This window comes from Hylobates moloch, unplaced genomic scaffold (assembly GCF_009828535.3).
Source record: "Hylobates moloch isolate HMO894 unplaced genomic scaffold, HMol_V3 SCAFFOLD_21, whole genome shotgun sequence".
NCBI lineage: Eukaryota > Metazoa > Chordata > Mammalia > Primates > Hylobatidae > Hylobates > Hylobates moloch.
Genome location: NW_026652296.1, coordinates 29,229,708 through 29,255,067, shown reverse-complemented (window position 1 = coordinate 29,255,067; position 25,360 = coordinate 29,229,708). Strand labels below are relative to the sequence as shown.

The 25,360-nt window shown below is 48.5% G+C and overlaps 2 protein-coding genes and 1 long non-coding RNA gene across 8 annotated transcripts in view; 2 read left to right on the top strand and 1 right to left on the bottom strand.

Annotated features, from left to right (window-relative positions):
• Nucleotides 1–2,675: 2,675 nt before the first annotated feature.
• Nucleotides 2,676–25,360, bottom strand: part of DEFB124 (defensin beta 124) — a 41,943-nt gene continuing 19,258 nt past the window's right edge. For 2 of the 5 annotated variants that reach the window (XM_058433046.1, XM_058433047.1), the window contains exon 4: nt 2,683–2,868. In XM_058433046.1, the coding sequence (XP_058289029.1) occupies nt 2,711–2,868 (158 nt within the window). In that variant the 3' untranslated portion in view covers nt 2,683–2,710. Of the gene's footprint in view, nt 2,869–7,126; nt 7,210–8,800; nt 9,302–22,477; nt 22,568–25,360 lie in introns of those variants that run through there. The other 3 variants (XM_058433049.1, XM_032142511.2, XM_058433048.1) reach the window with 3 other exon arrangements.
• REM1 (RRAD and GEM like GTPase 1) lies at nt 9,462–19,002 on the top strand. 2 transcript variants are annotated; one of them, XM_032142510.2, is made up of 5 exons: nt 9,462–9,540; nt 10,407–10,966; nt 12,018–12,100; nt 16,414–16,615; nt 18,269–19,002. In XM_032142510.2, exons 2-5 carry the CDS (start codon nt 10,627–10,629, stop codon nt 18,538–18,540), a joined length of 897 nt encoding a protein of 298 aa, XP_031998401.1. In that variant the 5' UTR covers nt 9,462–9,540; nt 10,407–10,626; the 3' UTR covers nt 18,541–19,002. The 2 variants fall into 2 exon arrangements, 1 of the variants encoding a protein (XP_031998401.1); XR_009211493.1 differs by lacking the exons at nt 9,462–9,540; nt 18,269–19,002 and having other exon boundaries at nt 10,885–10,966; nt 12,012–12,100; nt 16,414–16,446.
• On the top strand, nt 19,882–21,659 carry LOC116460832 (uncharacterized). Its single transcript, XR_004245930.1, has 4 exons — nt 19,882–20,130; nt 21,112–21,275; nt 21,362–21,439; nt 21,556–21,659. It is a non-coding gene; the product is annotated as an uncharacterized LOC116460832 (long non-coding RNA).

Here is a 25,360-nt window from a genome sequence, read left to right as displayed (position 1 = left end):
CTCCTGACCTCAGGCGATCCACCCACCTCAGCCTCCTAAAGTGCTGGGATTACAGGCATGAGCCACCGTGCCTGGCCTCCATACGTATTTTAAACATACTACTCAAGTTATAAAAACTAGAAGTGACTTAAAATTTTTCAGGAGGAATTTTAGTTTTAAAAATATTGTTTTGGAAGACTAAGCACATACATAAATTTTTATGATATATTGATCAGTTAAAAAACTAAGACACAAAATATCTACAGCTTGATTCCATTTTATTTTTGTCACATTTTACATTTTTCTTTATTTCTGGGTATTTCTTTCTTTCTTTTTTTTTTTTTTTTTTTTTGAGACAGTCTTGTTCTGTTGCCCAGGCTGGAGTGCAGTGGTGTGATCTCAACTCACTGCAACCTCCACCTCCCGGGTTCAAGTGATTCTCCTGCCTCAGCCTCCCGAGTAGCTGGGATTACAGGCGTGCACCACCATGCTGGCTAATTTTTGTATTTTTAGTAGAGGTGGGGTTTCGCCATGTTGGCCAGGCTGGTCTTGAACTCCTGACCTCAAGTGAGCCTCTTGCTTCGGCCTCCCAAAGTGCCGGGATTATAGAAGTGAGCCACCACAGCCAGCCTATTTCTGGGTATTTCTGTACAGTGAAAATACTAATGATTTTAGTTTTCTTATTTGTGCTTCTCTGTTTACGTGTTTTCCAATGAACATGTATTACTTTTACAATTAGAAAAAAAATGTTATTTTTAAAGTACAAATAAGAATGACTCTGGAGTCTGGCACAGTGGCTCATGCCTGTAATCCCAACACTTTGGGAGGCCAAGGCAGGAGGATTGCTTGAGGACAGGAGTTCAAGACCAGCCTGGGCAACATAGCAAGACTTTGTGTCTACAAAAAATACAAAAATTAGCCAGGCATGGTGATGCACGCCTACAGTTCCAGCTACTGGGAAGGCTGAGGTGGGAGGACTGCTTGAGCCCGGGAGTTCAGAGCTGCAGTGAGCCATGATTGCACCACTGCATTCCAGCCTGGGCAACAGAGCAAGACTGTCTCCAAAAAAAGACTGACTCTGGGAGAAAAAATCAGGTGGCAGAGGATCAGGATAGAGTTCCAGCTCCACCACTTCCTAGGTTTATGACCTGGGCAACTTTCTTAGTTGCCTTATAGAGTCTTAGTTATCTTATAGAAAAGGCAAAGATAGGCCAGCTGTGGCGGCTCACACCTGTGATCCCAGCAACTTGGGAGGTCAAAGCAGGAGGATCACTTGAGCCCAGAAGTTCAGCCTGGGAAACATAGCAAGACCCCATGTTTTTTTGTTGTTGTTTGCTTTTTGTTTTTTGTTTTTGTTTTTAGCAAGACCCCATCTCTACAAAACAAACAAACAAACCAAAAACATATTAGCCAGCTATGGCGGCATACACTTATAGTCCTAGTTCCTCGGAGGCTGAGGCAGATTGCTTGAGCCCAGGAGTGTGAGGCTGCAGTGAGCTATATGATCTCCACTGTGCTCCAGCCTGGGCAACAGAGTGAGGACCTGTGTTAAAAAAGAAATGAGAGAGAGGAGAGAAAGAGAGAGGGAGGGAGGGAGGGAGGAAGGAAGGAAGGGAGGAAGGAAGGAAGGAAGGAAGGAAGGAAGGAAGGAAGGAAGGAAGGAAGGAAGGAAGGAGATAATAATATATAACTGTGGGAATTCAATGAGGCGGTATGAATAAAGCAATTGGTACTTTCTAAAGGATACTTATATATCATCATCTCAACCATTCAATAATTGGTTTGGCTTGAGTAGAACCTGTCCTCTGATAAAGCACTTCTGAGCACCTATCCAGGTAACTTCCTTCTCTAGCATCCCAGAGCCACCAGGCTCACCTTGCACATCTCCAGTGTCAGGGGAGTTCCTCCCTCCCAAAATTTCCCCATCACACTGTCCTGTCCTACCAGCGTGTGGCTCCATTCCTTGACATGTCACTCAGGAACTGTATGGCCTTCAACAAGTCACTTTTCCTCTCTGGGCTTGTGGGTCTCATCTGTGAGGTATTTGGGGGACTCTTCCACCCTAGAATCGGCTGGTCTCTTCGGCTTGGTGGGTGTATCCTAATGACTTAGGAAGTTGGATGTATGCTTAGATGAGGGTCTGTTTGACCACTGGGAGGAAAATGGCAGTTCGTGTGTGAAAATGGCGGTTTAATTTTCAGAAAAGTATCTAGTCTGTTGGTCTTGGCTTCAGCCCTAAGTCATTAGGATACCCTATAAAGGAACATAGGAAAACCTTTTCACACTCAGTGGGGCCTGCCTCTCAAGCCAAATGTGCCGTCTCATTCTGAATTCCAGAAGCTTATTATTGACTCTACTATAATTATTCACTGTTATTATCAACTATATTATTAACTCTTGTTATTATTAACTCTACCTTTCTTCTTACATTTCTTCTATAAAGTGCTAATCTCCTGATATTATAATTATTCCCATTTTATGGTTGAGGAGACTTTCAGAGGTTCAGTAATTTTTCCGGAGTTGGACAGAGAGAAAGTGACATGGCCAGGACTGGAACCATTTACAATGGTCATTAGCGCCCACTCTCCTCAGGACCCTCACCTCCCTCCACAGACCATTTCTCCCACATCCTAGACCTATCCCCCACCCTTGGCGGGGAGAGGAGCACAGGCGAGCAAGCAGAAAGAAGAGACAACTGGCAGCCTGTGTTTTATTGGACAGAAAGAACCAGCTACTCGTATTCATGCTTGGGGACCGGTGGAGGTTTCAACGCATAGGAGAGACAGCACAGGGACGCATCCGGGCACAGGTGCATGTAAGTTTCTTGCCTTGTGCAGTAAGTTCGGCAGGCCCCTTGACCCTTCCAGCACCGTTTGAATTCACTTCTCCCTAAGCAGAGGAAGACCACAGGTCAGAGCAGCCCATGGGTCACACGTTAGACCACTGGTCACAAGTTAGGCCACAGATTCACTAACACTGGTCACAAGTTAGCTCTCTGGTCATCTGTTAGATCACTAGTCATAGATGAGAGTACTGATTACAAGTTAGGTTAGACCACATATCATAGGTTAGACCATTAGTTACAAATTAGAGACTAAGGCCAGGCGCGGTGGCTCACGCCTGTAATCCCAGCACTTTGGGAGGCTGAGGCAGGCAGATCACCTGAGGTCAGGAGTTTGACACCAGCCTGGCCAACATGACAAAACCCCTTCTCTACCAAAAATACAAAAATTAGCCGGGTGTGGTGGCAGGTGCCTTTAGTACCAGCTACACGGGAGACTGAGGCAGGAGAATCACTTGAACCCAGGAGGAGGAGATTGCAGTGAGCTGAGATTGTGCCACTGCACTCCAGCCTGGGCAACAGAGGAAGACTCCATCTCAAATAAATAAATAGAAACTAATTTCTTGTCCAGGTAAAGCCACACACCAGGTACACGTAAGCACTTTTCATAACAACGCTATACGATTATAGTTAGTCTTATTACAGTCCCTGCTATACAGGTAAGGAAACTGAGGCTCAGTGAGGTTAATAACCTTATCCAGCTGGTTACAGTGGCTCATGCCTGTAATCCCAGCACTTTGGGAGGCTGAGGCGGGTGGATCATCTGGGGTCAGGAGTTCAAGACCAGCCTGGCCAACATGGCAAAACCCCATCTCTACTAGAAATATAAAAATTAGCCAGGCCTGGTGGCGGGCGCCTGTAATCCCAGCCACTCAGGGGGCTGAGACAAGAGAATCGCTTGAACCTGGAAGGCGGAGGCTGTAGTGAGCCAAGATCGTGCCACTGCACTGCAGCCTTGGCGACAAACTAAGACTCCATCTCAAAAAGAACATATATATATATATATATATATAGTAACCTTATCCAAGGTCATACCACCATTGAGGAGCAGAACTAGGACTCAAACCCAAGCGATCTGGCTTCAGAGTCCACACCCATTACACAAACTGCCCCTGGCACATAGGGACTTGTTTAATGTTAGGTTTTGGTGAAGGAATTTCCAACCATGGGCCATGGAAAAGGTAAGGCTTTGGGGGAACAGGTCCTTTGCTCCCTCCAAGGGTCTTTGGTCACAACATGGGATGAAGCCTGTCCTTCATTTATTCACTCAATAAACACAGAGCACTAGAAGTACTACAATGAACAATATGGCCATGGTCCCTGCCCTCAAGGAGCTTCCAGCGTCAAGGAAGACAGTTAAAAAACAAGCATATAAATACAAGAAATAGATTCTGCGGTAACTGCCACACTGGAAATGATGAGGGTACTGTGATGGCCAGTTAGAACGCATGTGGGAAGTGAGGGGAGACTAGGACCACATAGACAAGCTTGACTGTTAAATGACATTTCTGGACATACAACCTCAGACTAGCAGAGAACAAGCAGGCCAGAAGAAATAGCACTGAGTGGGAGGTGGAGGGGAAAGGCTTCCCTGCATCTCTCTGGATTAAAACACATCCCATGTAATCCTCAAATGATGCCTTAGGCATATCCACAGGTTTTATTCAACCCTGCCGAGCAGTCCACACTTCCCTCTTACTAAGGTACAGAATCTTAGAATGATACAGTGCTGGCCTCAAAATCTCCATGAGGCACAGAATCCACCCTCTGAAGACGGTGTGTAGTATAATCGCTAACAGTGCGGTGTGAACCCAGCTCAGACCTCCTGGGTCCAAATCCCAGCTCAGTCATTTCCCATTGAGTGACCTTGGCCTCAGTTCCTCATCTGTACAACTCTCCTTCAGAGCACAGTTAAAGGATCACTTTAGCACAGTGCCTGGCACGTAGTAAATGCTCAATAACTAGGAGGCAAGATTATCAGCATGACAGCTTAGATTGCTGGAACAATCAGGACCCATTCTAGGTAAATCCTCTCACTTACCAGTAAAGAGAGGAATGAACTTGCCCAAGCTCCCATAGCCACTAAGTGATGGGTCTGGAACCGGAACCCGAGACCCTAGCTCCCAGGTGAGGACACTTTCTATAATTTTTTTTTTTTTTTTGAGACAGGATCTCACTCTGTTGCCCAGGCTGGAGTGCAGTAGTGCAATCTCAGCTCACTGTAGCCTCTTCTTCCTAGGCTCAAGCAATCCTTCCCCCCCAGCCTCCTAAATAGCTAGGACTACAGGTGCACACCACTATACCCAACTAATCTTTTTGTTTTTTGTAGAGATGGGGTCTCCCTATGTTGCTCATGCTGGTCTCGAAGTCCTGGGCTCAAGTGATCCTCCCACCTTGGCCTCCCAAAGTGCTAGGATTTACAGGTATGAACCACCACACCCAGCCAAGAAATACTCTTAGCACAAGATCGCATTTGAACTTCCCAATCACTCCAACATCCAGAAGCATTTCCTTTCTCCTGGATGATCTGCACTCTCTTCCTCATATCTTTGACTCTGTCTCCCACCAATTTCCTTTGTGCTCCCTCCCCCAGCCACGCCAACCTCCTTGCTGCTGTTCAAACACATCCATCAACCTGCCTCAGGGCCTTGGCCCTTGCTGCTCCCTCTGCCTGGAACAATCTTCCCTCATATTTTCACCTTATTCAGACCTCTATTCAAACCCACTTTATATAAAATAAGATCACTGGAATTTACTTCAAAATAATTCACGAGAGAGGAGAGGGAAGTGAATAACAAAACAGGATTGGTTCAAATTGGTAATTGTTGAGGTTGGGTGATGGGTAATAGGGGCTCTTTTTTTTTTTCTTTTCTTTTTTTTTTTTTTTTTTTTAAGACGGAGTCTCACTCTGTCGCCAGGCTGGAGAGCAGCGGCGCAATCTCGGCTCACCGCAACCTCCGCCTCCTGGGTTCAAGTGATTCTCCTGCCTCAGCCTCCCAAGTAGCTGGGACTACAGGCGCCCACCACCACGCCCAACTAATTTTTTGTATTTTTAGTAGAGACGGAGTTTCACCATGTTGGCCAGGATGGTCTCCATCTCTTGACCTCATGATCCACCCGCCTCGGCCTCCCAAAGTGCTGGGATTACAGTCATGAGCCACCGCACTTGGCCGGGGTTCTTTATATATTTATTTCTTATTTCTGGTTGAAATTTTCCTAAATACCAAGGTTTCTGGCTGGGCTCATGCCTGTAATCCCAGCAATTTGGGAGGCCAAAGCTGGAGGATTGCTTGAGGCCAAGAGTTTGAGACCAGCCTGAGCAACATAGTAAGGCCCCGTCTCTACAAAAATTTAAAAATCAAAGAAGTATCTTTTAAAAACTCATGCTGTTACAGTATTCTCTGCTTCTGCATAAGTTTAAATTTTCCCATAATAAAAATGTTTAAAACTCACCTTGTTTATTTATGTTATTCTCTCTACTTTCATGTATATGTGAAATTTTCCAAAATAAAAAGTTTTTAAAAAGAAAAAACTCTAGGCCAGTTGTGGTGGCTCATGTCTGTAATCCTAGCAATTTGGGAGACCGAGGCAGGTCTATCACCTGAGGTCAGGAGATCTAGACCAGCCTGACTAATATGGTGAAACCCCGTCTCTACTAAAAATACAAAAATTAGCCAGGCATGGTGGCACATGCCTGTAATCCCAGCTACTCGGGAGGCTAAGGCAGGAGAATCACTTGAACCCGGGAGGCAGAGGTTGCAGTGAGCTGAGATCATGCCATTGCACCACAGCCTGAGCAACAAGAATGAAACTCCGTCTCAAAAAGTAGAAAAAGAAACAAATCTTATTAGAGGCCTTCTCTGTCCATCCTCATCAGCCTTCCCATCCCCACCCCCTCCATGCGCACACCACTCTAACCCCTTCCCTTGTCTTTCCTCTTCTCAGCACTTATCACCACCCAACATATGTTTATCCGCTTATTTTCTAGCTCCACCAACTAAAATGTCAGCTGCATGAAAGCAAGGACCTTCTTTTCTTTTACTGCTACATGTCTTTCACTGTTATGATTTCACAACAATCATAACACAAATGAATATTTATTGAGAGAATCCCATTTTATAGATAAGGAAACTGAGGTGCAGGCTGATTTAGCAACTTGCTCTAAGTTGCCCACCAAGTCAGTGGTGGGGCCAGAACTTAAATGCTGATAGAGGCCCCTCTGTCCTCCAGGACCTGAGAGTCTAGTCCTCATTTTTACAAGCACGCACGTGCACACACACACACACATGCACACGATGTTGTTACCTGGTAGCACATGACCCAGAACCAGGAGAGCCACAAGGAACAGAAGCAGCTGTGTCATGGCCATGGGGCTCCTGGGGAGGCTGCTGGAGAGAACACAAGAGGAGAGACCCGAGCATGCTGAGCCTCGCTGCTTCCAGCCCAGCCTTTATTGAGCTGCAGATGAAGGCAGTGCTGTGGGCAGCAGGCCTAAGTGGGATTATGAGACCATGTGGTCCCCAGGCTGCTTGGGATCTCAGCCAGCTACGTGGGAACTGGTCAGCCACACCCTCCGGAGCCTGTTGAGCTCGGAAGCTGGGGGTAGAATTTTCTGAGGCAATGTCTAGGGTCAGAAAGTAGACATCTTCCCCACCTAATAGAGTGGAAAAAATCTTGACTTAAGAGAGACCTAGTTCAATCCCCACATCTCCCCCTAACTGCTGTGAGACATCAGACAAGTCACTTAACCTCTCTGAGCCTCAGGCTGTTGTCTATGAAATGATGACAAGCATCCCTTACAAGGCCAAGTGACCAGCATGTATGTAGGCCTACTTTAAAATGGGAAGAGTAATAGTACCCATGTCACAGAGAGTAATAACTACCCATCTCATTTAGGGGACTAAATGAAGTAATACAGTGGCTCCTACAGTGTGGTTCCCAGACCAGCAAGCAGCAGCAACACCTCGGACTTGTTAGAAATGCCAGTTCTTTAGTCCTACCCCAAACCTACTGAATTCACCTCTCCCTAAGCAGAGGAAGACCACAGGTCACAGAGCAGCCTGTGGGTCACAGGTTAGATCACTGGTCACAAGTTAGGCCACAGATTCACTAACACTGGTCACAAGTTAGCTTTCTGGTCATTTGTTAGATCACTAGTCATAGATGAGAGCATGAGTGGGTCCCGGCAAAATGTGGCTTAACAAGCCCTCCAAGTGATTCTAACACACCGCCAAAGGTTGAGAACCCCTGAGATAATATTCATGCAAAGCTTAGAACAGTGTCTGGTACACAGGAATCTAAGTTGCATCACGAAAGATGAGTAGGGGAAAAGGTATCCCGGGCAGAAAGAACAGAATGTGCCTAAAAGAGTGGGGCATGAGCCAAGCAAAGGTTTTCCTGGGAGGAGAGGTTGAAATGATTCTGCAGAGACTATGATGGGGCTTGAATGCCAAGTTCAGACTTTCGTATTATAGACATCCAAAAGCTTTTTAGCAAGAGTGTAAGCTGTTTAGATTATAGTTTTAAATAAAGAAACTGAAACCCAAAGAGGGAAGTTGACTTGCCTAAGGTCACACAGCAATTGTGCTGCAGAGATGGAAAAGCCAAGTCACCTCACTCCCAGACAATGAAGGGTGCTGCACCACTCCTGGCCCATCTTGCAAGTTAGAAAGGTAAGCTTAGAGGGCCAAGCTACGGAAGGAAGCCAGGCACAAGGGGGTTCTGCATCAGCTCCAAGACCTGTGGGGGCTGAGCCAGTCTGTTCAGCTGCTGTGGGAGTTATTCCAAGCTGAACACCTGAATCCCCTCAGCCATGACAATCAGCCCCACCCACAGGTGCAGCCTGGTCTCCGTGGGCTCCACACAAATACACACCCCAATTTCTCAAGACCTAAAGGGAGGCACCCCAGCCAAAGAGTCTGGATCCTGGCCCCTTGGATGGCCAACGTCACCAGCAATCTCTTTCCTCCTCCTCCATACCTGGGAGCATTTTTTTTTTAAGCCATGAGTGATAGAAACAGTAGACAGAATGGCAGAGACCTCAGGCCCAGGCCCAGCTAAGCCGCAGTTGGTGAATGAACGAATAATGCCAAAATAAGATTTTCAGAATTCTTCAGTGCAGACTTCCTGAGCTCTCTCTTCCTCCAAGCCACCTCCCAAAATTAATTCTTCATCCAGAGCAGAGTTTCTTAAAGTGAGGTCAATGAACCGCCTGCATCAGGATCACTTGGGGCACTTGTTTAAAACGCAGATTCCCGAACCCCTCTCCCAGCACTGTGGAATCCGCCTCTCTTGGAAGGTGGGACCTGAAAATTTAGCAAGTTCTCCAAGTGGTTTTTCTGGGGGCTAATGTGTTGGTGCATCCCCTTGATGGAGTGGACAGATGTGGACGCAGATGGAGCTCCAGACCCAGGAATCCAGAGCCCCCATCCTTCCTTTCTCGTCTGTCACTCTCACCCGGTGCGTAGGGCTGGCAGAAGCGGGTCAGCTGAGCTCTGCACTTTCAGAAAAGTCACTGAGCGGCCAGGGCCTTGGGGCGGGGACCCCGGGGCTGCCCTAATGGGGCGGGGCTGGATGGGGCGGGGTCGCGGCTCCTCCCCCGGCCGAGGCGGCGAGGGGAGGGGAACTGGCCTGAGGGGCTGCGCGCGGAGGCGGGTGGTACAGCCTGGAGCATCCAGCCGCTGAAGCTACGAGGGACCCTGGACCCCTCCCACGCCGAGGTAAAGCCCTGCGCTACGCGCAGCCAACTTGCTCAAGTTGGAACAGAGTTCGCCAGGCGATTGAAGGGGGATTCGGCAGCGTTGGCAAGAATAGGGGAGCTTCGAAACCGCGTCCCGAGGGTGAGGGTCTTCAGACCTGGGACCCGGAGGGCTGGATAGCCCTGGACAAAGACCCCTCCAACCCCAGGATGGGGGATTCACACCCGGGATGCCGGCTGAGAAAGCTCGCACCCAGACTCCAGGAATGGCACAGCGTTCCCGGGCCCTGTGGTCTGCCCTCCCCGTCCCCTGCCAGGACCCTGTCTTGTCACCTAACCTGGGGCCTGACCGGCGGCAGCTCCTGTCCCCAAAAGCAGTTGGAGGCCGTAGCGCCAGCAGCTCCTGAATTTTTCACACAGGGGGCGGGTCAGACATGCGGTTCCCATGGCACTAGGGCACTCGGGTTACAGTCGGGTTACCCCCATAACCCCCTCGTGCTTCTGGAGTGCCAGCCCGCACTCCTGCCTCTTCCTCCTCAGACCCCGTGAAATTGGGCATCGAAAGTTAAGCAACCCCTACCCTTGGGGGGGACCTGAAACTGCACTCCCAACCCAGAACCTGTGAAAGAGAGCAGGAGCGGTGGGGAAAGGGAGGAGGGGGACAATTTAGATGCCTTTCAGAGCCAGGGCCTCATGTTCTGTGGGAAGGGCAGGTCCGTGTACACGGAATGGGGAGTGTGCATGTGAGGACATCCCACCTCACTACTGCCCCTCCACCTGCTTGTCTGTCATCAGGAGTAGATCATCCTTAAGACAAGGGAATGGCCTCTGGGTGTGCATGTCTGTGTGTTCACAGCCTGCACACTCACTCCCTCCATCCGGATCCAGGTTTACGCAGAGACTGAGGCCAGAAAACCTAGGGGCTTTCTGCCCCAAGAAGCTGAGGCACCTCCTACTCCCATCTGAACAAGAGGGGGATCTGGAAGAAGCCATCTCAGCAGCTCATCAGGACGCTATAGAAAGAAGCAGCTCAAAGCAATTGGCTGACAGCCAATTCCCCCTTCTTTCAGAAGGAAAGAAGGAAGAAGCAAAACCCCTCATATCAAAGATGACACTCAACACCGGGCAGGAAGCAAAGACCCCTCTGCACCGGCGATCCAGCACCCCACTGCCCCTGTCCCCACGGGGGCGCCAGCCTGGCCTCCTGAGCACAGTGCCTTCCACTCAATCTCAGCATCCCCGGCTGGGCCAATCAGCCTCCCTTAACCCTCCCACCCAGAAACCTTCACCTGCCCCAGATGATTGGTCTTCTGAATCCAGCGACTCTGAAGGCTCCTGGGAGGCTCTCTACCGTGTGGTGCTACTTGGAGATCCTGGAGTGGGGAAGACCAGCCTGGCCAGCCTCTTTGCAGGGAAGCAAGAGAGGGACCTCCATGAACAGCTGGGAGGTAGGGGCCATATGGGCTGGGCTGGGATGTGGCCAAAGGAGCGAAAGCCCTGTCACCAGGGACACAGGGCTGCCAAGAACAGTTGTACAAGTCATGCACTGTTCAACTCTAAGGGGCATCATTCACTTAGACTATGACATGAACGATGCCCCCTCGCCCTCCAAAGTTGTACAGGGCACAGCCTGCACGATGGTCAAGGGGAGGGAAATTCTTGAATAGAACAAGAATTTTGCCAACTTCCCATGAATGAGAAGTATATGATTCATTTCCATGTCATGCGGGTGGCAATTCTGAATTCCATGTCAAGAAATGGTGGACTTCCACCAAGGTCAGAAACTCCCCTCCCCAACTCCTCTGACTCTTAGATTCTCCCAGTCCCATAGACACCCATCCATGGTCACCATGATCTACAGCAAAACTAAGATCCTTTGCAGAAGGGAGACTCCCAGACCCCAAGTTCTGGGCCCTGGGTTGCTTTATTCCCAGGAAATGCTATGAGCTGAGAGTGTCGGGGGCCCCAGGATGATGGGGTACAGGGAAGATAGAAGAGATGAAGGTAGGCCCCTGAAGGACTGGCCAAAAGGACATAGGGTGAGTGGGGGAAGGGGGTTGATTAAATTCAAACAAAAGGTAGGGACATCTAGCCAGACTCTTCTCTAGTCTTGACTTCTCTCCCCCAGCCTCAAGAGTGAGAACCCATATGTGTTACAGATAGGGAGACTGAGGTCAAGAGAGGATAACATGACCTGCCTGAAGCACACACTAAGTCAGAGACAGAGCAGGCCTGGGAGAATTCCTAGCCCAACTTTAACCCCACCACCCCACCTTCATTCAGTCAATCAAATCTTTCTGGCACCTACTATGAGCCAGATACTATGGCAGCTGGGGAAACACGGGTTCCTACCAGGAGAGACAGGCATCAAACAAGTGTGATAAGTGCTTCTGAGGACAAGTGGAGGGGGTGATGTGACCAGAAATGGGGGATAGGGAACACCACACTCTCTCAGGCTTGCCCCTCCTCCCTGAGATCCAGCTCTTCCCTCAGTTGCAGAAGATGTATATGAGAGGACCCTCACAGTGGATGGAGAAGACACCACACTGGTGGTCGTGGACACCTGGGAGGCCGAGAAACTGGTATGGCACTGCAAGCAGAATTTGGGGAGAGGGGTGCTGAGCCTAATACTAGACACCCTCCCGTCCCCTCCTGGGACACTACAGATCAGGTGTGAGCAAGAGCCATCCTCAGCACCCTCCCCCAAAACCCACAGCTCCTAAGCAGTCTTTCCAATCCCAAACAGAAGACCCTTATGACCCTGACCCCTTTTCTCACTCCACAATCCCCTCCTAGCAGCCATCCCAGAATGTACTTCTCCCCCTGCAGATCTCCCCATCATTATTTCCACCCTTGTCCCACCCCTCCCACCCACATTGTGCAGAAGGAACGCTGGATTTGGCCCCAAAATACCTAAGGCTGAACCCCCTTTCTTTTTCTTACTAGTTGTGTAGTTTTGTGCAGTTGACTTAACCACTCTGAGCTTCAGTTTTCTCATCTGATAAATGGGTTAACCATTCCTGCCTTCCTCATCAGCTAGTTTTTTAAAGTTCTTATGCAATTTCAGAGGTAAGCCCAGTTTAAAGCAAGAAAAACTGCTGAATAGGGGTGAAGAATTGTAAATGATAACTCTTAGTAATTATGACTTGGTAGCTAGAGAAAAAGGAAATCACAGCAGGAAGACAGCAGTAGGCAGGAACATGTCCCTATTATGATTTTATCTTGTTTGTGTTTTCTTTTCTTTTGCTACATGGGTAATACATGCTCATTGTAGAACTCTGACGAAAAACACCTAAGCAAAGAGAAGGATCTAAAATCACCTGGGATCCCATCTCTCTAAGGGATAGCCTGCTCAAAAACTAAATGGTGAGTCTTCTGATTCCCATTTACTGATGAGGAAACCAAAGACCAGAGCGGTTAAATAATAATAATAATGTGTCCAAAGCTCTCAAATAGCAAGTGAGATTCAAACCCAGATCTACAAAATCTTTGTAGATCTTATTCTTTTTTTTTTTTTTTTTAGATGGAGTTTCACTCTTGTTGCCCAGGCTGGAGTGCAGTGGCACCATCTCGGCTCACTGCAACCTCCGCCTCCCAGGTTCAAGCGATTCTCCTGCCTCAGCCTCCTGAGTAGCTAGGATTACAGGCACTTGTCACCAGGCCCAGCTAATTTTTGTATTTTTAGTAGAGACAGGGTTTCATCATGTTGGTCAGGATGGTCTCAAACTCCTGATCTCAGGAGATCCACCTGCCTCAGCCTCCCAAAGTGCTGAGATTACAGGCATGAGCCACCATGCCCGGCTGAGGCTGTATTCTTATGCATTAGGACTGCATAAGAGTCCTCGTCTTATGACTGTCCTCCCCATCAAGAGCATCACCTTCTGAACCTTCAGCTGAGGTTTCAGTCATTTGCTCATTCATTCATTCAGAAATACTTGCTGGGTGTCTATCATGGACCAGGACCTTGGAGACACAGAGATGAATAAGGCAGACATGCCCTCTGGCCTCGTGGACCTCACAGGCTGGTGAGAGGGTCTACTTTTCATATGCAGCTGAGAATGCTATGGGGCAGTGTCCAGCAAGTTAAGATGGGTGATCAGACTGGGAGTCCCACTCAGGAGACAGAGGAGAAAGGATACTAGACTAGAAGGCAGGAACTGGAACTCCACACCCACCTTGCTTTAGCCTTGAGAAAATTTTCTCCTCTTTTCTGGCCTTTTATTTTCCAACTAGCAAAATTAGGAAACTGAACCAGTTTCCCTGATCGGTGACTGTGAAGAGAGGTCTCAAAGAGGGTCCAAGCAGTAGCAGCATTATTGAAATAAGTATCCATCCATTCCATCTGTGTGCTACATGGTACTCTGATATCAGAGAGGCTAAATCTGACAGAATTGGGTGGGCCTTAGGACCTTAGTGTACCAGGTTGGCTGACCATCAGGGCCACTTGGAGTGTATTAAAAATCAAATTATCAGCTGGGCGCGTTGGCTCATGCCTGTAACCCCAGCACTTTGGGAGGCCGAGGTGGGCGGATCACCTGAGGTAGGAAGTTTGAGACCAGCCTGACCAACATGGAGAAACCCTGTCTCTACTAAAAGTACGAAATTAGCCGGGTGTGATGGCACATGCCTGTAATCCCAGCTACTCAGGAGGCTAAGGCAGGAGAATCGCTTGAACCTGGGAGGCGGAGGTTGTGGTGAGCAGAGATCATGCCATTGCACTCCAGCCTAGGCAACAAGAGCGAAACTCTGTCTCAAAAAAAATAAATAAATAAATAATAAAAATCAAATTATCAGGCCTCACCCTGGCCCTCACCCTCAGCCTGGGCAACAGAGCGAGACTCCATCTCAATAAAGATAGATAGATGATAGATAGATAGACAGACAGACAGACAGACAGACACTAGAGCCCCACTTTTAGAGCTTCCTATTCTTTTTTTTCTTTTCTTTTCTTTTTTTTCTTTTTTTTGAGATGGAGTCTCGCCCTGTCACCTGGGCTGGAGTGCAGTGTCGTGATCTCGGCTCACTGCAACCTCCGCCTCCCAGGTTCAAGCTATTCTTCTGCCTCAGCCTCCTGAGTAGCTGGGACTACAGGCACCCACCACCATGCCCAGCTATTTTTGTATTTTTAGTAGAGACAGGGTTTCACCATGTTAGCCAGGCTGATCTCTAACTCCTGACCTCAGGTAATCTGCCACCTCAGCCTCCCAAAGTGCTGGGATTACAAGCATGAGCCACCGCGCCCAGCTGAGAATCTATATTTTTAATCACACTCCCAATGAGTTCACACCCACAAATCCATGCACCAACTGGCTTTTGTGATCTTGACATACAGCAAATCCTCCAAAAATATTTGTGCAATGAATGAATGAATGGTCAAGACTCACTTTCTCATTCTAGAGATGGGGAAAACTAAGACCCAAAGGAAGAAACCTGTCCATACTCAAGGTTGAGAACCCACATCTGTCTGACCCACCCTAAGGTTATTTGGCCTGGGAAATGATCTATATGGCTGTTGAGAACTTACCCCCCTTTGACATTGACACTGACCACGAATCGGATGCTTTCCTATTCATCACCAAATTCCCATTTGGTTATCAGAAAATTTCTGGCTTCTGGCCAAGCACAGTGGCTCACATCTGTAATCCCAGCACTTTGGGAGGCCGAGGTGGGTGGATCACCTGAGGTCAGGAGTTTGAGACCAGCCTGGCCAACATCGTGAAACCCCGTCTCTACCAAAAACACAAAAATTAGCCGGGTATCATGGCAGGCGCCTGTCATCCCAGCTACTCAGGAAGCCGAGGCAGGAGAATCATTTGAACCCGGGAGGCGGAGGTTGCAGTAAGCCGAGATCACGCCACTGCACTCCAGCCTGGGAGACAGAGTGGGACTCCATCTCAAAAAAAAGAAAAATGAAAGAAAATTTCTGGCGTCTTCACTACCTCACAACCACACTCAGTCTTTCTCACTTCAGGCCTTAGCTCTGACTGTTCCCTTTGTCTGGAATCTCTTCTCTCCTGCTTGGCCTGCCCCTCTTTCCTAACCCCATTCACCAGTCCCCTGTGAAGCCCTCGCACACTCTACCAGGTGGGGTTGTTCTGGCCTCCCCACCCCACTCCTCCAGCCACTTACACATGCTTCTTAGTGGTACTTTCACACTACACTATAACTCCCATTTCCATAAGCTCTCTTCCAGACCATGAGCTTTAGGAGGGCAGAAACCGTGTCTTATTCACCACTTATAAAGTTACCACCCAGGTAGTCCAGTCTTGGAGGGCTGTCCCTAACAAAAGATCACCATCCGAAATATCAAAAGCACTGCAGTTCTTTCTTTTTCTTGGTCAAACAACTTGAAAAGACTCTACTTCTTAAAGTTCATCCCCTTGTGAACTTACACTTTACAGTTGCTCCTTCACCTCCGTCTTCAAAACTGTCCCGAAAAATGCCTTCCCTCTAAAGTCAGCCTCCTGTCCTCACTTCTCTCTCTTTTTTCTCTTCATTCTGGATTTCACCAGGCATAAAGAACCATCTGGCAAGGCTAAACCCTCCTCAGAAACAAGACAAAAGAGCTAAACAGGTCAAGGCAGAACCCTCTTTAACAGGAACAGGAACCAAGTAGATTTTGCCTCCACTACCCAGCCTGCAAAAGTATCAGTGAGTGAGAGAATTCTGTGAGGTAGTGTTATTAGCCTAAATTTTTAAGCAGAGAAACTGAGGCTCAGAAAGGATCACCGATTTTCCCAAGGTGACACAGGGAATTGTAGCAGAAGTTGTCCCCCACACCTGTCCAAACTATAAACCTCAGCCCCATCCCACCCATTAGACCATCCCAGGTCCACCTTCCTCAGCCAGGGCCTAGATACCCTCTGAGGATGGGCCTTGGGTCCCTCTCCCGCAGGATAAAAGCTGGAGCCACGAGTCATGCCTGCAGGGGGGCAGTGCCTATGTCATCGTATACTCCATCGCAGACCGGGGCAGCTTTGAGAGTGCCTCTGAGCTCCGCATCCAGCTGCGGCGCACACATCAGGCAGACCACGTGCCCATCATCCTTGTGGGCAACAAGGCGGACTTGGCCCGCTGCCGAGAAGTCTCTGTAGAAGGTGAGCCCTTCATCCCACCCCCTCCTCTTCCCGTGGGCCCCACTGTCATGGCTGCCCCTCCAGCGCTCTTTGTCTCAGTGACTGTCCCTGCCAAGCTGCCCCTACCCTGCAGCCACTTGCCTAAGCCTGCAAGCTAGGAACCATTCTTGCCTCCCACTCACCACCCCCAAACCAGTCCCCAAGTCCTGTCAGGCCACTTCCATTAATCCCACATTCCCTTCCCTCTCTGCCTACAGTCTCTGTGCTATCCTGGCATCTCCAGCTTCGCCAGTCCTCCTGCTTCTCAATTATTCCTCCTTGCCACCTGCCAGAATTTTCCAAGACCAGAGCTGAATTTGCACTTCTTAAAAATTCCTGTATGTGGTGGGGCATGGTGGCTCACAACTATAATCCTAGCACTTTGGGAGGCCAAGGCGGGAGGACTTGCTTGAGCCCAGGAGTTCGAGACCAGCTTTGGCAACACAGCAAGACCCTCACTCTACAAAAAAAAGTAATAATAATTTTAACTCTTTTTTAAAAAAAATTCTGGCCAGGCCCAGTGGCTCACGCCTGTAATCCCAGCACTTTGGAAGACTGAGGCAAGTGGATCACTTGAGGTCAGGAATTCAAGACCAACCTGGCCAACATGGTGAAACCCCATCTCTACTAAAAATACAAAAATTAGCCAGGCATGGTGGTGCACACCAGTAATCCCAGCTATTTGGGCAGCTGATGCATGAGAATCACTTAAACCCAGGAGGCAGAGGTTGCAGTGAGCCAAGACCACGCCACTGCACTCCAGCCTGGGCGACAGAATGAGACTCTGTCTCAAAAAAAAAAAAATAATAATTTCCTCTATGGCTCCCCTAGCCCCTTAATCAGAGACACTTTATCCACCAGGATGATAGGCCCAGTGCCTACAGGCTTTTCAAGGGCTTACATTTGAGAACTGAAAAGAATCATTATTGGCTCCAAAATACAGTGAAAAAAATTAGAAATTCAAATTTCGCAAAGCTTTGTCTGCAAAATATATTTTGTCAACCAGCAACTACAAACCAAAACTTTAAATGTCATATATGGCTTGTATTTACAATGGGATGGGGACTATTTTAATAAGTTTGACATATCAGATAGGGCCCATAACAATTTTTAAGTGGTCTTACAGAGTAAGACCACTTAATGTGTAAACTGAGACCCAGAAAGGAAAAAGCCAGTTTCACAGTCACAAGCCCCTAAGGACTAGAACTTGGGCCCAGTGGCATCCTGGAGGTGGAAGACCGTATGCTTTGTGAACAGACGTCCAAAAAAAAACACTGCAACATAAGCCCCAGGAGATTTTGTTAAAGCACAGATTTCCAGACCTCAGCCCAAACCTACAGAATCAGAAACTCTGAGGGTGGGTCCAGGAATCTGCATTTAAACGAGCTCCTCCAGGTAATTCCGATCCACAGCAAATTAGACCCTTTACCTGGCATTCAATCTGACCCCTCCCTGACCCCAGCCTCTCTGTCTTCCCTCAAAGACCAGTCTGATTAATCTGAGTCCCCAGACAGCAGCACCAGGTATGGGCACAGGAAAAATTGCTTCCAATCGAGACTGAACACATCTCTTCCTACCTTTTTTTCCGTCTTCCGTTATATCTCCACCCCTCCTCGACGGGCCCCGCCCCCTCAGAGGGCCGTGCCTGCGCTGTGGTGTTCGACTGTAAATTCATCGAGACATCCGCCACGCTGCAGCACAACGTGGCCGAGCTCTTCGAGGGCGTGGTACGCCAACTGCGCTTGCGCCGCCGGGACAGTGCAGCCAAGGAACCCCCAGCACCCCGACGGCCGGCCAGCCTAACCCAGCGCGCTCGTCGCTTCCTGGCACGCCTGACAGCCCGCAGCGCACGCCGCCGGGCACTCAAGGCCCGCTCCAAGTCCTGCCACAATCTGGCCGTGCTCTGAAGCCGCCCGCCCTTCTGAGAGTTGGCGGGTCACTGAGGTGCGTTCTGGGCTCCAGGGACGCCACTGCGGGGCAAAGGCGCTGTTACCTGGAGTCTGCATCATGGGTCTTGCTTGCCTGCTGCCCTGATGGCCTGAGCATCCCCCAGATCCAAGCCTGGGGGACCCCGGGAAAGCGATGGACAGACAGACGATGGGGCCGAAACCCCAAGCTGGGCACAAAGTAGTTTTTTACGTGGTGGGTGTCTTTTTGTAAAAAAAATCTTCCTTGTCCCTGGGCTCTGGCCAACCCTCAGAAACCCTCACAATAAACCAGACCAGAAGGATGTCCCATCTGAATACCCAGACCTCTCCATCTCGGCTCTTCTAGGCGTCTCCACCTACTGCCCTCCCATCTACACTTGACTGTAGACTGGTTTGGCCTGCTGGCCTGGGCGTCAGGGCCAATCAGTAAAGTACTTGGACTAATTTTGTGCTTAGGCCCTTCTCTCGACAGTGGATCACAACCACAGTTCCGTGACCAGCTACTTTCTCATTGACCCATTTTTTACGTTCTAGATTCACATGTCTGGAAGGACCTCAGTACTCATCCTGGCAATAGAATTGCTGGCGTTTGTTGGGAGCTGTGTACTAAGCTGTCACAACAATTAATCCTCCCAACACCTGGGAGAAGGGTTTACGATTAACCCCATTTTGTTCATTAGTAAACTGAGGCAGAGGACACCGAAGGCTCACCCAAGATCATACAGCTGCTATACGTGAAGTTGCCGGGATTCCAGCCCAGGCTTGTCTGACTCTAGTGACCAACATATCCATTGTCCACTTTAAAGATGATACAAAACCCTATAGAATCTTGGCAAAACGAATTTAAAAACATAATTTCACATCCAATTTAAAGGAGGTTGGGGCAGGAGCTCTATGAAACTCAATCCATTAATCCCGGGGATGGACCCCAGTTTAATCCAACTCACTCATTTCCCGAAGGCAGAAACAAGCCTAGAGAGAGGAGGTGAGCACGCCAGAGTCACCCAGCCAGGGAGGACTACACCCCAGGGCCCAGCCTCCTCCTGGGTCTCCCTTTGGCTGTGCGGGAGGAAGGAGGTGGTGAGGCCTGGCTGGGGTCAGGGCTGGGTGTTGGGGATCAGGTCAGGAGTTTCCAGCCCGAAAGGAAGGGATGTCACTGCTTTGAGAAGAAAACAAGACGCAAACCGTTTGGACCATCGAGTGCCTGACGCCGGACATCCCTTCCCCCAACTAGCCCAGACGCCCCAGCCCCGGGGGACGCGGTGCAGAGAAAGACCGCAGCACCCGCCAGCCAGTCAGCAGAGTCCTCCAACCGCGACTCCCCACACCCTAGCCTTCCAACGGGGACGGATGGCACTCACTCCCACACCCCAACCCCAGCCTGGGGAAGGGAAAAGAAGGAAGGTCTTCTTCCCCCACCCCAAGCTGTCTCCGGCCTGCGGTCAGGGGGAGGGGCTCTAGTTGTGGAAAGTTGGCAGAGGCGGCCGGCAGCAGCCGGGAGAGTGGAAAAAATGATATCAAACCCGGAAAAATGCAGGCCGGATGGAGGGCCGGAGTGGGCCCTGGGAGGTGAGAGGGCGGGAGGGAAGTGGGGAGGGGGAAGAGCTGAGAAAAGAAGAGGGGCCGGGGAGAGAGTGCAGGAGCTGGCTTTAGAAAACTGAGTACAATCGCCCTCATCCCCTCCTTTCTTCATCTACAAATATTTATTGAGGGCCTACTAAGTGCCGGGCACATTGCCAGGCTCTAGGGAGAGGTGGTGAACAGAAAGAGGGAGCTCATTGCTCGGTAGCTCACAGTAGGGTAGGCTAACAGACTAGAAAACAAATCAGCAAATAAAAGAATCACAAACTGATAACGAGCTGAAAATTAGAGTGGTCAGGGAAGGAACTGAAGATAATCCAGTCCAATCCCCCATCCTCAGATGGGAAAACTGAGGGCCAGAGAGAGAGAGAGACAGAGAGAGAGAGAGAGAGAGAGCACTTACCCCAGGCTACTGAGAATGTGGAAGAAATACTTGAGAACGGGATAGGGGAGGAAAAGGGGAGGGAAGAAAGAACCGGTGCCGATCAAGATGGGGAGGTGGGAGGTGTTGAGGGAAGGAGAGTTATGCAGCCAGCACAGCAAGACGGCAGGGTGATTGAGGGCACTGCCCTGAACCAGGGGGTGTGTGTTCAAACCCTGCTCCCCTCCATATCTCCATGCCTTAGTTTCTCCACCTATAAAACAGGATTCGTGACAATTCTTTCCTTCAGGGTCTATGTGAAGATTAAATGATTCAAGTTGTGTAAAATGCTTAAGACACTTCCCATGTCTAAGAAGATTCAATAAATGTGGGCTCCCGCTAGCATAGCTTCTTTTTTTAAAAAAAAAAAAAAAAACAGGGTCTCACTCTGTTGCCCAGGCTGGAATGCAGTGGCGCGATCACAGCTCGCTGCAGCCTCCACCTCCCAGGCTCAAGCCATTCTCCCACCTCAGCCCCCCAAGTAGCTGGGACTACAGGCACATGCGATTATGCCCAGCTAGTTTTTTATTTTTTTTTTTAATTTTTAGAAGAGACAAAGTTTTGCTGTGTTGCCCATGATGGTCTGAAACTCCTGAGCTCAAGAGATGCTCCCACCTCAACATCCCAAGGTGCTGAGATTTCAGGCATGAGCCACTGGGTCCCACCCTGCTATCATATCTTGAGGCCTTGCAGAAACCAGGATTCATTAAGGGTAAGATATTCTGAGACTGTGAAGACCTGCTTATAAGTCTTTACCTGGCATATGTATTCACATGGTTTTGTAGGTCTGCCCCACAGAAATGAAAGCTCCTTGAGGGAAGCGCCCTCAGTGCTGCTCTGACCCCAGCACCTACAACAGTGCCTGGCTCATAATAGGTGCTCAGTAAATATTTGTTGAATGGATTAATTCATCATCCATTAATAGGTATCCATTAATTCATTATCCATTACCTGTAAAGTGGCCCTTCCAATCCTGTCCTCTCTGATTCTAGGTGTCTGTGAACAAGGAATGGCTGGGAAAGCATGTGAGAAAACCACACTCTTCCTTAGCCTATTATAGTTTAAAAAGTACTTTCTCATCCATAAAAACAAAACCAAAAAAAATAGCTAACTTTGTTTTAACTCCTTCTCCGTGTTAGTGTTGGGCCCCATGCTACATGCTGGGTACACATTTTCTCATGTCCTCACCACCACAACCCTCTACTTAATAGGTACTGTTTAGTAGATGAGGACACGGAGGCTAAGAGAACCCAAGAATCTCTCCAAGGCTACACAGCAAGAAAGGGCCAGATCAGTGGTCAAGAGGCAGGCAGGAACTGCCACCTTAATTGTACAATTAGGGAAACTGAGACTCAGAGAGAGGAGATGAGTTGTCCAAGCCCAAAGTCATGTAATAAACAGCAAGCAGTTACATCACTCTTACTATGTACCAGGTGCTGTCCTAAGTGTTTTTCATACATTAATCAGTTAGCAAGTAGCAGAACCAGATTTCAAACCAGGGAGATCTAGCTCACAGCATTAAGGAGTGGTCTGTGTTACACCATTTGTTTGTACAGCAAGCCTGGAATAGGCTGGTATAAAAAGGAAGGTGTCTTTGTCTCCAGCCCTGCTGCCTGAGCTAGGGGCAAGACAGAGAACAAAAGCACATTGACAGCATCCTCAGCTGCCAGCTGGGACTTTCCACCTTGAAGGGAGGATACTGTTATGGAAAAAATGATAAAGCTCTGGGAAGATGGATGTCTCCCCAGGGGCCCCCAAGCCTCCTCAGAGTCCCTCCTCTTGCTGTGGGGGAGGGCCACAAACTGTGCTGGCCTGGTCCAGATGAGACAAAGGCCACCTGGATCCCAAGACACCCAGCCAGGCTGCTCTAATACTGAGGATCACTGGCCTTGGTGGAAAGTTCCAATTTCTCACCCCAGGCATGAAGCTTCTGCTCAGGGACCCCCGAGAAATCAGGTTCAGGCTGGAGCTCCCTGTCCTTGGAGATTGGAAATACACATCTCATAGGGCCTGCTCCCTCCTTTCTTCATTCAGCAAGCATGAACAAGGATGTGGGCTCTGAAAGAAGGTAGAGAATGTAGAGAGGATCACAGCTGGTGGGTACAGGAACTTCCAAGTCCCTGCCCTGGCCACAAAGGGAAGGGGAGGGTAAAAGAGGGGTAGAAGTAGTGAAAAATTCACCTACAACTGCTTTGTAATGATTAAGAATCCCTCCGGTCTGTCATGACCTTATGACCTTAGACAAATCAAAATATACAGAGTGAAGGGGTTAGCATAGAATTCTCTATGTAATTGTCTCTGTCTCCAGAATATTTAAATATTGTAGTTCAACAGCTTGAAAAAATATACAAGTGCAGTTTCAATTTGAGCACTGTTCCCTTCTGTTCAGTTCAGGGTTCAGTTAAAAATAATACGAATGATGGGATGGGAGCTCTGGGTGCAGCAATGTGTGTGGTTTTACCCAGTCCCATATGGTTCAAGTTCAAGGCTAGGGTGTGTGTGTATGTGTGTGTGTGTGTTGTGGCTTATATTCCCAGGCATTGTGGATGTGACAATTTATTGGTGGAAAAGCACAGGCTTTGGAACTAGAAGAAACCTGTGTTTAATCCCACCTCAAGCACTTGATCTCTGTGTGAGCTGGGTTCTCCTTTCCTTCGTTTTGAAATGAGAGGTGATAATTCTTATCCCATAGAATTAAATGAGGTTTTTAGTACTTAAGAAAGAACCACTATATGCCACTGGTAATTTACTTCCCCTCTCTAGGCCTCAGTTTTCTCATCTGGAAAGTGGGGATATTAATAGTATTTCCTGGCCAGGCACAGTGGCTCATGCCTGTAATCCCAGCATTTTGGGAGGCCAAGGTGGACAGATCACCTGAGGTCAGGAGTTCAAGACAAGCCTGGCCAACATGTTGAAACTCCAACTCCATTAAAAAAACAAAAAAAATTAGCTGGGCATGGTGGCACGTGCCTGTGTTCCCAGCTGCTCAGGAGGCTGAGGCAGGAGAATCACTTGAATCCTGGAGGCAGAGGTTGCAGTGAGCCGAGATCATGCCCCTGCACTCTAGCCTGGGTGACAGACCAAGACTCTGTCTCAAAAAAAAAAAAAAAAAAATTGTATTTCTCACTAAGGGTCGATGTGAGAATTCAATCAGGTTGGCTATTTGTTAGCATGATGCGTTGCACCCAGTAAGCACTCAATAAATTGTAATGCATTTCCATGCATTACTTTATACTTTTTCCCAAATATAGTATTTTGCTAAGGCAAAGTATTGGATGCTTTTAAACATCATACTATATGTATCCGTCAGCTTTATTATTTTTCACATTCAACATTATATTTATGAGATTCCTTGTGTTGAAATCTGTAACTGTAACTATTCTTTTTTATCACTGCACAGTATTCCACTGTATGAACATACAAGATTTATCTTTTCTTCCTGTTGATGGGCTTTTTTTCTGCTATAAATAATACACTATGAACATTGCATGTGCTGCTTTGAGCACATATATGAGAGTTCCTCTTTCCATCTTTCCACTGTGCCATCCTCTGGGTCTCAGCTTGCCCTGGGATAGCTACCCTTAGGGTCCCAGTATGGCCACCCCAGTTTCAGGCATCAAACATGGACATGACAAGGTCCAGGCAAAGTAAAAAGGTTGTTTCTTCCTCAGCGTGTCCCTTTCATCAGCAAGGAAACTCTTCCAGAGCCCTCTAGCAAATGTCCTTCATTTCTCACTGGCCAGAATCTGGTTACATAGCCACCTTCAAACTAATCAGTGGCTTAGGTTAATCAGGGTTTGCATAAAGTACAACATGGCCACACCAAGAAGAAAAGCTAGAGCTGGGTTAACACCCCAAGTGTCTAGTCAGGCAGTCAAGGGTGCATGCTCTTAGCTTTCCCAGTCTTACAAAACAGTCCAGAGTGAGGGTGACCATTCCAAATCCAGTCCACTTCAGGGTCTGCCCAACTCTGTGAATGAGGATAGATGCCTTTTCACAGAATTGTCTGGAATGAAACTTTGGGAGGCCAAAGTGGGCGGATCACCTGAGGTCAGGAGTTCAAGACCAGCCTGGCCAACATGGTGAAACCCTGTCTCTACTAAAAATACAAAAAAAAAAAAAAAAATAGCCAGACATGGTGGTGCAGGCCTGTAATCCTAGCTACTTGGGAGGCTGAGGCAGGAGAATCCCTTGAACCAAGAAGGCGGAGGTTGCAATGAGCCAAGATTGCACCACTGCACTCCAGCCTGAGCAACAGAGCAAGACAATGTTTCTAAAAAAAAAAAAAAAAGATGGTCTGGAAAGCAATTTTTGAGTCTTACATACACACATACACATGCACACACATTAATTCCAAAACCGAAACCAGGATTCACTAACTCAAATGCTCACAGAGTCAGACCAATAATATAAGTCAGTGAAGTCGACTGGGTAGAGGACATTAGGGAGCATCAAGTCTGTAGCAAACGAATCAGCTGCCTTGCCTAAAAGGAGGATACGAACTAAGCTGCCTGTGACTACTGTTAGAATATGAACCCAGTGTTGCCAGATACCGCATGTCAGTTTTTATAAGAAAGGCAGAAAGCCAGATCTTTATGTGAAGTATCCCAATCCTTTTGTTTTGAGACCCTGTCTCACTCTGTTGCCCCAGGCTAGAGTGTAGTGGTGCGATCACAGCTCACTGCAGCCTCAACCTCCCAGGCTCAGAGGATCCTCCTGCCTCAGCCTCCCAAGTAGCTGGGCCACAGGCATGCACCACCAGGCCCAGCTAATTTTCTTTTTTTTTTTTTTTTTTTT